Raw genomic sequence first — 13,083 nt, 5'->3', positions numbered from 1 at the left:
ATTTTGATCTTTTCTATTTATTTCTCTTAGATTCCTTAAAAGAGCACAACCTCAGCATAGGTCTACTGAATATTGCCATTTTATTTGGTAGCTGCATTATCACCAGTTTTCAAAACCTTCAGTTGGCCCATCCTTTAGGCTAGCTGCTGAAAAAAGAACTCAGAATAATCTCAATCCAACGTTTTAACAATTGCTTTCATCTTTGCAATGCAAACCAAAGTTTGATACAAATAATTGTAGTAGGTATCAAAAAAAATAGATCTAGGTTAGTGAGGTCATAGAAGCTACTTCTATAAGGAGTTCACCACAAAATAAATACCTTGCTGATTGGCCATTTAAAAAACTTTTAAAAGTCTGGGCATTTTTGTACTACTATATATTCATATTTAATCACTTTTCTGTAATTTGATTGCACAGATTTATTTCTTTAGTCACAATCATGTCCCAACGGCTGCAATGGGATGTTACTTACCCAAAAGAACCACCAAGTTACAGGTTCAGTTAGTGAAACTCTCAGCAAAGGACAGTGGTACAAACTGAGAGCTGGAAACTAACAAGAATGACTAGCAGGGTTGCATTCCTATTTCCCTTCCCCCTCCCCTTTTTTCTCCTTCTCACATGAGATAATGGTTTGGCATAGTAATCTAATGTAGAGGCCTGTCAGAGCTTTCCATTTTTATTTGCTATGGCTTATCTGAAGGCTCTTAAAACTAAATCCTACTTCCTCGATTCAGTCAAGTCCCATTGATTTTGAAGGGACTATTTACCCAAAGACATGCGAAGGACACAAGCATTATTGCTTTGCCAATCTATAAGATGGGACACTTACCAATTCTCTAAGGGACACTGCAAGAATAAACTGATTAATGTATAGATCTTTGAAGATGAAACAACCAGGGGAAAAAAGAACACTCTAAAATCCTGGTATTATTGAACTTGTGAATAGATCTGAAGAATAGAAGCATTTTACACAATTGGTATTCAATAGCAATTGTAAAAATTAAAGATCATTTATCTATTTTCCTAGCTCTCTAATCCATTAACTGTCATCTTTGTCAGATGATCTACATTGGATTCAAAGCAATAATTTTGTGTTTCTTTCTTGTGTGGCACCTCCCGATATCTTTACTTTGTCAGATTTCTTCATCCTTTAAAGTCCTTCCTTGCTTGTAATTATTCATCACCATATATCTTTCTTTGTTTCTTCTTTTTGTCTGTACTTGCTTACTCATTTTTCTTGTGTGTTATGCTTTGAGTTGATCTTTTTTCGCACCTTCACAAACATTTTTATTTATGCAATTACTGTAAATCCATTTGGCCATCAATCACTCTCTCTTACAGTTTTACTATCTTGTTTGAGCCTGTTTCAGTTACTCTACCATGAAAAAGAAAGCTTTTTAATTAATAAATAATGAAACAAGATATCAAGAAGAGAAGACAGGCAACTACCACTCATGAACCAAGATGATGACTGTGAAGAGCCAACAACTAGAACAATACCAAGCAAACTGGAACATCAAGTCACATGTTTTTAAGAAGAAAAATGCCTACAGCTAATTATCACCTAAATCACTGGCCATTCTTGATTCTTTACTCAATAGCTTTCAAAGTTAAGGTGCTATACAGGATCACTAACTACTAATGCTGTTGAATACATATTCTTGTTTCTTCCACACGTATTTTTTGGCCATATGGTGTGCTGGATCTAAAAGATTAGACTTGTAGAAGTTTTCAACAAGAATTAATATTTGTCTACATACTTAATTACATTAAAATCATTCTTATGCTCCACGGTTAGTTTTAAAGGAAAAGCTAAAGTTATACAATCTAGAAGAAAGTTCCTACATTTAAATCCACTGACCAGCCAGATCGTCATCTGGCACTTGAGTTGCATGAAGAATTGCATATCTTTATATAATAGTACAATATGCTGAGCGGCATACTTTCTGTTTTGTTTTTTAATCTCTGAAGGGACATTTCAAGAGCGCTGAAGCACAACCGTCTTTCTGCAATCAGTAACAAACATGGATTTAAACTCTATTTGCTGCATCTCTCGTAAGGTCAAGAAGGGTGTTCTAACTGGGCCATGCTGAGATTAAACTCTCTGTAATACATTGGTAGCCTCTCTTGAAGAAGAGAGGAAGAGAAAAAAAGGGATAACTATCTGGGACTTACAATCACAGAGAAACCCACTAGTAGGCATCATAGTTCCTCTAAAAAGCAGAGTCTATATTTCTTATAGGCAAAGAAAGAAAAAAAAAACATTTTCCTATAAAAAAGTTCTCATAATTTGCATTTGTATATCTGAGGAAAAAGGAAACACCTTAAATCTTTGCCTAACTTTTTATGGAAGTTAGTTCTGCAAATTAAGACGACATATTTTTTTCATGGAGAATGAAGCATCTGTTTCACAAAATCTCTCTCCCCCCCGGCTTCCCTCTCTAGAACAAGCTGTACCAGACTTTTCTGTGTCTGCCCATCACGACATGCCTCACACTCAGCAACCCATTTTCTGCAAATCATTTTAACTATACATGTTTCTTGGTATGTCTTTTATACTGGTTAACCAAACTGAAAAACACATTCTGAAGAGAAAATATCAGCAACCTATAGAATAACATACATTTTTAGTGGGAACTTTTCTCTGTATATTTTTGAGTGCCAACCGTAGCATGATCTGCTCAAAATTTTACTGAAAAAGCCGATCATCATTAATATTTCATATCATTATTTACAAAATTTATATACTTCAGAATGTGATGATACTCTAGATAAAATATTGAAAGTTTGAGCATTTGTGGCCCGTGATATGAATCAAGAATTGTAATTTCACATTGCATGCAAGGAGATGTCTGAAACAGAAAGCATGTCCATAGTCTGATGATTTCCTGCATTTTGTCTACCATCAGATTCACACACAAAATCATTCCTCCATTAAATGACTGTGCACACTCAGATGAAGCAGAGAAGGAACGTTAGCTAGCTCTTGGAACAGAAGAAATTTGTCAGAAAGATCACCAAGAGTGGTCCAGAACATAGCCAGGTTCAGATAGAAAAAAATATTTATAACCAGACCAAAGGAGATCATTTCCAACATAGGACCCACGAACCGGGTCTAGAAAAGAAAAAAACCAGACAACTACTGCAGACAATGAGGCCTTAGAGCATTTCTGCATTTGAGCCAGACTTAATATCCTGTTTGAAGAAAGCTGAAGAGACATTTGGTAAGACTTGGGAGTTGTAAGCTGTACACACAGGCTACAGTTTTGAGAGCGTGCAAAAGAGCACTAAGAAAAGCAACTTGGTAGTAAAGCCAGACATGCTTTACATGGTCTACAGCTCTGCATGGTGCAGGGTGGGGGAAAGAGGTATGTAAATAAGCAAAGATTAGAACTGATGGTTTAGATGACACACAGTTAAGTATACTGATGGATCCAGATGGTAATGCCAGCAATAGGAAATGCACATTTTAAATGCTGAAACATCTAGCTAGTAATCGTGTAGTAATCATAAAGCATCCTTAAAAACAAACATTTAATAACATTTCACAGGAACTATGAATTGCATAAGGCTAATTTGAAAAGACTGAGAAAAGGCAGAATATCTCCAGTGACCACTAACACAATTTTACATATATTTTATCTGCTCATCTATTTCTCTCTCTCTATACGTATATACAGATAAAATTAACTGGATTATATACAACACCACAAAGGAAGTTCCTCAGGAATTTATCTTTTTATAGGTGAAAAGAAACTCAAAGCGTATTAGACCACTAATAAGAAAGGCATACTTAGGTGTTGCAGGTGAGGCAGATCTTCTGGACATGGCAGCTGGAGAATCAGACCTTCTCAGAGGAGATCCCATACCAGATGAAGAACTGGGTGTGGTGGGTCGCTTCTCTTTCTTTATTTTCTCAGTCTAGAAACACCATTCATTTTAGTTTCCGTAGTTACAAGCAACATTTCAAAAATGTATTTGATAGTTACAATAAAAATATGGCATAAACAGGTCTGTGTAACATACATAAATTTGTATTAAACAGCAGCTCACAACTGATGTGATTTTTTTCCCCATATACATAAAAAATAATAATGTCTTGCATGGAATAGTATACAAGTTGCAGATATAAAAAAACATATCAGAGCATTGTATCTCCAGGAGTTCTTGAGGGTAGAGGGTCTAAATCAAAATCAGACTGCAAGTTCTCTTAGACATGGTACAACCACATAAATGGTGCTGGATGTAACACTGTGAATTGCACCTAAGTCAGACTCTACGCAAAACTTCAGCTCCTAGCTCTGGTCCCCTCACTTGCACCCAGTTCAGATAGCATGAAACCCCTGCCATTTGATATTAACTATTCCAAGACACAGGATCTTATAAAACACAAATTTACTGCCCCAGCATAAGTTTTCTAGAGCTTGTCTTATGTTGTGTAAACTCAGTGAAGGTGAATGATTTATTTGCCTTTGCTTTTCTGGAAACTACAGTGGATCAATAATGCAACTTTTAAGCAAACAGCATCTAAAATGTCTACAAGAGAGTTGAGCAACTTGAATAAAAGACAGGCATGGCCAATACTTCTGGCAAGTTACCAAAATATGTGAAGCTTGCTAATTAACCAGCAAGACTGGACTGACTTATAGTCAGTGATATGCGGTAAAGAGATCCCCCATTCGCAGAAGTTACAGGCAATTCTAAATGTATGCACTTCAGCACCAGAAATCTCACTCCCCTAAAAATAAAGGTGTTGCTGTTCCAAATACCATTGCTTAACATTGACTCCCAGGCAAAGAAAACATTAAAATGTTACTAAGCAGGAATATGAAAACAACAGATGCATGCAAGACTTGTTTCCTTACAGTTGTTTCTTACAAAAGGCGCATCACTTTATTTTTATGAGTATAAAATGAAAGTTAACAAGCAGAAGCCACATCAGTTTACCCAGAAGTGAAATCAAGAACATTCTAAACCCACCTGAGTAGCTTCAGCTGCAGCCGCCCCTTTCATGGCATCCGAAGTGGAGGGTGAAGTTGCCTTCTTTCTGTCTGTGCTTCGGGTAGGGGAAGGCTTGTAGGGAGATTTAAGAGGACTAGCTGGTGCTACACGAGGACAGATATGGAATACTAAAGAGTTATAGTACAATAGCAAGAGCAAAAGGGAGCACAGACAGAGGAGGCAAGGGAGAGGAGAAAACAGCATACTTCTATGTTATAATCTTCAAAGGTTGTTTTTAAAGTTTTTTTAAAAAGCATTTACAAACATCACATTATGTAACACACTCAACATAGTCCCGTATTTACTAAAAATGCCTCGACTAAAAGTAACATTCTATAAGTTGTGTTTTTTTTTTTGTAAAATTATCTCTAACAGGCTCATATACTTTTTGAATCACTTGATTGTGACTATGATTCTTTTCTCTTTAGAAAACTCTAGCTTCCTGTCAATATGATAAAAAAGTGTAATAAAATAATTCTAGCTGGGTAACTTTTGATCAGATACTGTAAAACAGGAAGGGGGATAGAAAAGTAAGGATTTTTAAAATATTTTTTAAAAGCCTAGACATGGCCAAGGCTCCTAAACACCTCAGTTGCTTTTCAGAATAATACTTAAATTATTTAAATAAATTCTAAATAAATGCTGCTGTAGGTATTTCAGTTATTGTTATTAGTGGCAAATATGAGGTTTGAATAGGACACATGCATTGCACTTTACAAGGCAACTCTTTCTGGATATTTCTTTTTTACTTGCAATATGATCAGGGTTTTAAAAAAATGAGATATTTTACTCTTTTTTCATTCATATTGCTTTCTAAGATGAAACTTTCACAGACATATAGAACAATCAACAGACTATACGCTTTATTAATACGAAACTTGCGAATTGTAACCATATGACAGTGTTTACAGCCTTACTTTATTCCACCGAAGTCAAGAAGGATACTGACTTTGGAAAAATGTTAATTACACACAAATTTTAAGGAGAGCACTTTTTAAAAAAAAATATCAAGGACATTCCTCTGTCATCTCTTATGATGCCTTTTTGCATGCTTTCAAATTTAACTGAACCTGTGTTTTCCTTGACTGACTTTCCAGCAACTGGACAAAAGTTTGTTGAATGTTAATAAGAATGTTCAGAAACTTGATTGCTGCTTAAGGTATTTCTACTTCAACCGTAAAAAAAAATTAATTATAAGCTTCCAATAAAAACCGTTTGCCTGAATATCTTGAGCTATATTAATAATGCTTTGCCTTAAAGAAAGTGTCTTAAAAGTGAGAACCCTCATTTCTAAACTTACAGAAAATACAGGAGCAGAGTAATTTTGACCCAAACATGATCCTAGGAGGCATGATATACATTATGAAAAATAAAGACCCTATTCCCTGTTCTTGAAGGTACTTCTGTTGAGAGAAGTACACCTCAGATAAGAGATCCTCCTTCAACCTTTTTGCTGACAACTTCAGTCAAAACCATCAATGGACACTGGCCATCGATGTTCTTTGCAATCTGTGCTACAGGTCAATCGGCTTGCAAAGAAATGACAAGAGGACGCTGGTTCAGAGTTACTCCCAGAATCAGCATTCTAATTTCAGCTCAGGGAAAAGGTGATCTGCAGGCCAAATTGCGTCCTTGTCGGACATGCCAGCGTGTTACTTTAAAAACTCTATGACAAAGAGGGAGATAAGGCTGAGAGTTTACAAACAGGATGACTGGAGAAGGACAAAGAAAGTCCCTATTGATTTCTTCAATATCAAACACAACATAGAAAACAGCATCTGTAGGTGGTCCAAGCAATTCACCTCAAAATTTCCAGCAGAATATACTGATCTAGTTTTGAGTAGGCTTTTTTTTTTCTTCCTTCAGTCTTGGCAGTAGCTGCTCCCTGAACAGTAAGTAAACTGGGAATTTTCTCATGGGCAAAGTACTGTACGACAACATTTCTGCTCCTAGCAGGTGCTACCTTTAATTTAAAACCAAGGGAAGTAATTTCAGGGTCATTCAAAACCAACATCCTTATGCACTACAACAAGAAGTAATGCACAAAGGAAAGTACAATTACTTCGTAATTAATTTTTAAAATGTTTTGTATTAAAAATCACAGATGTAGGACCTGAGCCTACTGCAATTACAACATATGAAAATGTAGAATATGAAGATGGTAATCCATCTACTGTCTAACCAGTTTTATCCTTAAAAAGTTTTCTTTGACAGACAGGTGTTTGGTTTATTCTTTTGTTGGTTTTTGGTTGCTTTTCTGCTTTTGAATAAGTGTGGGAAAAGCTATTGAACTTTTTTCCTTGTTTCTGCAAACACTATGACAGCAGGCGTAACTTTTTAACGAGGAATTACTCAAAGTCAGGCCTGTGCCTGGAGGATTAGAAACATTTTTTCACTTGTTTGCAAAATAAGGATTTTATTAAGACTGCCATTTACACATAGGAACAGTAATTATCTTCCTTAACTTTTAATTTCTTAAAGAGGAATATTTTCTAGAACTAATACCTTCCAAATCAATGTGTCTATGCTTTTTTCTTTAAGTAAATATCATTTAGTATATATATTTGTATGTATATACATATAAAAGTAATAGACATACACATGGAGTTAAAGACAAAAAGTGATTTAACAGCAAAGAGCTGTAACCCTGATAAAAATAGTAAAGGCTCAAATGGTACACTGGGAATTTTGTTCTGCATACTATTTGGATATAAAAGACGACAACACTACTATCAAGAACAGCTTAGTTAATAGTCTATTTTGTGCTACCATATTAATTGTCATTTGGTTCACAGTATTCCATTTCTTTAAACACCTACTCAAATGCAACCCAAAACATACCTTAATGGTTTCAAAAATTCACATTTTTACCTGGATTATTGTACTGCTCAGAAAGCACTAATGTACTTCTGCTTCTGGCTAAAGACGACTGTGTGGGAGTCAGCAGCCGAGAAACAATAAAGTTTTCCATTGGACTAAGATGCATGCGGTGAGCTGAAGGATGGGAGCAAATAAAATAAAATTTACAATGTAACAAAACAAAACTATCTTAAAATAACAAACAAAACAATGAAATGATTAAATGAAATGAAAGTCTTGAAGTGTTTGAGACTAAGTATTTAAAGATAATTCTCACTTCCTCTGAAAAGGGGATTCTTGTTCCTCCACCACTTTAAATTGTTTTTCAACCTGTACAATAAATCTAGTAAGGTTAAGACTATGTTGCATTTTGTTCTTACACAGAGTAGCCTTCCATTCCACAAAATGGTGGCTTTCGTGACTCAGCATGAGAAACATTTGCTTTCTTCCCCAGTAGAAAGGTGAAATAGTTGGTGTAACAGCACAGCTACGCTCTAGTGTGCCAACCATACTGGAATGCGTTTAAAATTTGCAGTCTCACTGCATTATATAAATCTTACTTATACAGTATGCCTGCATTCCCTTCTACTCTCTAATCACCAACCATATAAAAATATATTTATAGATGTTCTTATTGCATGCATATATAAAGCCACTTTATCACAATAATCTCAAAGCTATTGATAAGTTTTCACTAAGCAATTCAGAAATTAAAGGAAATTTATTTTCTCTTTTCATTCTAGAAATGAGCCTTTACTGTCACTTACTTCAGTCATCTTTTTTTTTCTCAGTTAAAAAGAAAGGCAGAGGAAAGGTGGGAAGAGGAAAAAAAGACACAAAAGACAGAAAAAATTCAAAGAGTTTACAGAGGGATAAATCCTTCAGTCCTTTCGTCAGTGTTTAGCAACCACTAATCCTGCAAGATGATCATCTTTTGCTGAGTCTCCCATGGATCAGGGCTTCAAATCAAATTAAAGGGCTCTGAAACTCTGGTCACCAGGCTGAGGTCTCCCAAGTGACTCATCGGACATACTTCTGCCAACAGTACATCCCGTATCTATTGTCCAGCCTTGTTTGCTTTGCTTTGTTTTTCATTACTTGGCTAAAAGATTACAAACTGTAGAGTTATGGGAAATTGCTGCAGTCACAGCACATACAATCTTGTTTGCTACAGTATCAAAAGTTGAAAAAGAATCAGTAAACAAAAAAAGAATACCAAAAAAAGCCACCACCACAGCATTTGTCCCTGGCCTGGGATCTCCAGTGAGGCAGCATAGTCTTGGGACAGGCTATTGAACTGTTTTATTGTATTTCCTATCAATAGTTAACTTACAGCCCCCCAAGCGTTTAATGGCTTTTGAATAATAGACATAATAGAGTTGCATAGATATATGGACAGAAAGAATTGCTTTTAAGCAGAAGGAGAGTTTATGCTGGCAGGAGACCAGCATTTTCACTTGCCTCTGTCGGGGGAATGTGTTATTGCCGCTGTGGAGGAGGAGAGGCGCTTACTGATTGGCGATTCCATTTGCTTTGGCAGGTTCATTGTAGAAGCTGAAAGTTTGTCACATGCTGCAGAGAGACGCATTGAAGATATTTGTATTCTTATCACAGTGTTGATAAACTCCCCAAATTAACCTTGCATTTGTACTCATGGCCCTTGCCACTGATCACAGTGCTGGATGACTAAGGCATGAGGTATGCTTGTTCCAACTGCCAAAGGACCAACGTCTTTTAAGACGTGCTTTGGGATGCAACTTTTCTGCTTGTGAATTTAATGTTTCAGGTACATAATAGCCTGTGTTTTACAGTGCCACAGGCAAATAGCTATGTGTCAGGTCTAAATGAGTGAGGCCGTTCTGATACAAGATAATCAGTATCAACACAAGCAGAAAGTTACCTAAAGGGGGGGGGCGGGAGTGGGAAAAAGAGCTTTCTGGTACTACCCCAAGTGTTTTTTGTTATTGTTGTTGTTTTTTGTTATTTCTTCTCACATACTGCTTGACAAAGCTTGTTTGAGCACAACCCATTTCCTACCTTGCCATTTATTCAACAGAATGACTGGAAAATGCTGTTCAACAAACGTTATTACCAGAGTGTACTCCTCTATGGTGATCACTACATGATGCTCAGAAGCACAGCAAAGCACAGATGCTTTGCCCTTTAAATTTGTCTCTTTCAAAAACAAAAATACTTTCAACTAAAGACATATACGTGGCCCCAATCTGCAGCACCTAAATTACTGCATTCCCTATAACATCCACAGAAGCCCCTCAGTGGGGTCTGAAAGATTTGCCTCCACTTACTACAGTAAACTACAATTCTCTACATTCTTTTTCAGAAAAGCAGACAATGCTTTGCAGCTGGTGTGTGCTACCTGCTTTACACATCCAAATCTTTGTGCATGAGCAACAATTAGTACAAGAATTTGAATGTTTGCACAGAAATAGTAGTTCTGTAAGAGCACGGGCCCAGAAACCAATAGGCTATCTTCTGCAGGAGGAATATTCAAGCCGCGCTCCTCCTGGGGGAGAGAAGAAACCTAGTTCTTAAAGCACTGGCTGCATTATATTTTCAAAATGTCATGTACATTCAAAATCAAAATTAGAAAACCTATATGCAATCCATTCTTAATCCTGGAGCTCTAACTACTTCACAGTCCTTTTAGGGGGAATAATTAAAAATAATAAAATAGGTAAAACTGAAAAACACAAAAGAAAACAAAACACAATTGCCTAAACACAAAGTCAACTATTGGAGTTTATTACAAATACCAGCATGGCCAAAATCCACTTCAAGAGGCGGAAAACAGAGCATGGCTGTTTATACCAAGTGTGCTCATTCTTAAAGTATTGCAGAAAAAGGCCTCTGAGATGAGAAAAGAGGACTGTTCTGATGAAACACTGTCTCCATAATACATTTTCTCCTACTGATTTTTTTAAAAACAGCACCTGCACACGTACATTTGAACTGTAATATATGCATATTTATATTTACACACACACACAAACACAGAGTACCCACAGAATTAACAGAGATGAGAATCTGGGCTGTAGAAGTCTACAGTTAGTGCAAAAATCATGAAATGCCTCTACTGTGTTGGAATGTGAGGCATGCACTGCTTCACATGAGAAAATTAAAAGGAAATTAAAAAAGACACTTGGTCCACATCACTAAGGGTAATGCTGTAAAGTATCAGACTGAAATAATAAGAAAACAGTGGTTAGGGAGGACAAGATCAGTGGATGGATTACGGTGATTAGAACAGTTATAAACGAGACACGATGGTACTGTGATTCTCTGAAATACCATTGAAGGAATCAGCAGGAGCGGTAGAGGTCACAGGGTCTGGAGGAAGGGTGTTGGCAGCTAAACCTAGAACAGGGGGTGGGGTATTTTCTGATTCACCTACACAGCAGAAAAATCAGAGCAAAAAGAGGTGAAAGAAATTACTGAATAAGCTGGGGGAGGTGGAATTAAGCATAAACTGCATCACAAAGACAAATCGGTTTCTTTCTCAAGAGTATGAAAGACTTCTTTTATAATCATGTATATTTAATTTCCTGGCTTTTTTGATGGCATTCCATGAAAATTAAGACATGAAACAGTTTGCCGTTTTAGAGTTAAATATACTTACACGCTGTTTTAAAAAAAGATCATTACCACACAAATATGGATATGTTTCCCAATAACTACAATTTATTAAAACCTGGCAAATTAAAATAAATTATGATTTAAAACAGAAAACATGCATATTTTTGAAATATAAAAGCAGTACATGACTGATTATGAAAAAAAAAGTATTTTTTCTGAAGTCAAATCAAAAAGAGAGACAGCAAAAGTATGCGGGAGAAAAAAAAATTAAACTGAAGATGCTGCATAGTCATCTAGAAATTCCTGTTAGGTTTTACAAGTACCCAACAATAACAGATTGTCTTTTGCAAGGCTTGGACAGCACTTAGTCCTTTAGCGAATATTAAATTTGCTAACTGTATGTGTGGGAAGACAATGTGGGGGAAGAAAATCAGGGAGAAAGAACATAAATTTTGATTTTAACATCTGCCATCCTCAAAACAGATTCTGATTACTCTATTAAAAAGATTTGCATTCCTAAAGTTAGGAGTGACCTTTTTTTCCTCAGCAAGTGTTAGAGAGAGAGAGCCTGGAAAGCAATTACAAAGCATTTATTCACGCCCCAAGGCAGTAGCCCCTGCAGTAAGTACCACACTAACTATAAAATGCATCATCCTTACTATCTCCACCAGCTCATGCATTTTGCACTTCAGGATCTGCAATGCAGGCAGCCTGTTTCCCTTACCGTCTCTCCCTCCTGAGCCTGCAGCCAGTGCTCCTCCCCACGACCATCGCTTCTGCTTCTGTTCCAGCTGCTGGCTGCGTTCAAGGGACCGCCGCATCATGGCTTCTAAACGTTCCTGGTTATAATTGTACAAAAATAGAGAAAAATTGAAATCAGTTCTTTCAGGCCTTCTTTTTATTTCCCGTTCCGAAACCATGCTAAAAATAAGCTGTTCCCCTGTTGCTCGACATAGGATGTTTACAGGAGCTTGTTTCCAATAGAAGAAAAAGGGCTGAATAAAGAAGGTATTGGTATGCTACCTACCTCCAGATATGTGTATCCTTTGTCTGCAAGCCACTGAGGTCACTACAGAGGCCTAAGTAAATAACACAGGTTGCATCACTGCTTAGCATCTGCTCCTGCTGGTGAGGCTGCTGCTGTGCTCTGGACTTAATTTGTATAAGAATAATGCTCGACAAGCATTAACTCCTTCTTGTCTATGCAGAACTCAGGATTTCTCCCATCCCCTTTCTGAGTACAGCTAAATTGCTGCAATGCCAGTGGCTCCTCCTAGCCACGCGGATAAATGATGATTTCAAACCCAAAGTAGGTTACTTTGCAGGACGGCAAATTTATTTATTTATTTTGGGGAACACTCCCTCTTTTCTTCCGCTGTGTTCTTTACAGTCTAGCCGCAGGCATTTAAGAGCTGCTTCTTTTTCCTTTTTTTCCCCCCATGTACTTTTTTAGTACATGCCCAGATCACCCTGTTCTAAGCTATCTTTTTTTCCTTCAACCCCCATGTTTTTCTCCAAGGTTTGATGAGTTAGGATTTTCAGATGGCAAAGATAAGAAGTCTCCTTCCCTCTCCAAATCCTGCTCTACCTTTAACTTACAGCTAGGTATGGTTTTGTTTCAACTCCACC

The 13,083-nt window shown here is 36.8% G+C and overlaps 1 protein-coding gene across 10 annotated transcripts in view; it reads right to left on the bottom strand.

The window, feature by feature from the left end:
• The window catches only part of MAP7D2 (MAP7 domain containing 2), a 77,841-nt gene that overhangs the window by 13,234 nt on the left and 51,524 nt on the right, over positions 1–13,083 (bottom strand). Inside the window, exons 1-7 of one of the 10 annotated variants that reach the window (XM_035320332.1) lie at positions 12,482–12,721; positions 12,179–12,293; positions 11,170–11,268; positions 9,322–9,432; positions 7,873–7,995; positions 4,981–5,129; positions 3,794–3,921 (exon numbers count right to left, since the gene is read on the bottom strand). In XM_035320332.1, the coding sequence (XP_035176223.1) occupies positions 3,794–3,921; positions 4,981–5,129; positions 7,873–7,995; positions 9,322–9,432; positions 11,170–11,268; positions 12,179–12,278 (710 nt within the window). In that variant the 5' untranslated portion in view covers positions 12,279–12,293; positions 12,482–12,721. Of the gene's footprint in view, positions 1–3,793; positions 3,922–4,980; positions 5,130–7,872; positions 7,996–9,321; positions 9,433–11,169; positions 11,269–12,178; positions 12,294–12,481; positions 12,722–13,083 lie in introns of those variants that run through there. The other 9 variants (XM_035319825.1, XM_035319883.1, XM_035320510.1 and 6 more) reach the window with 9 other exon arrangements.

This window comes from Oxyura jamaicensis, chromosome 1, assembly GCF_011077185.1.
Source record: "Oxyura jamaicensis isolate SHBP4307 breed ruddy duck chromosome 1, BPBGC_Ojam_1.0, whole genome shotgun sequence".
NCBI classification, from domain to species: domain Eukaryota; kingdom Metazoa; phylum Chordata; class Aves; order Anseriformes; family Anatidae; genus Oxyura; species Oxyura jamaicensis.
The sequence above is the reverse complement of the archived record's forward strand: the minus strand, read 5'-3'. Positions and strand labels throughout refer to the sequence as shown.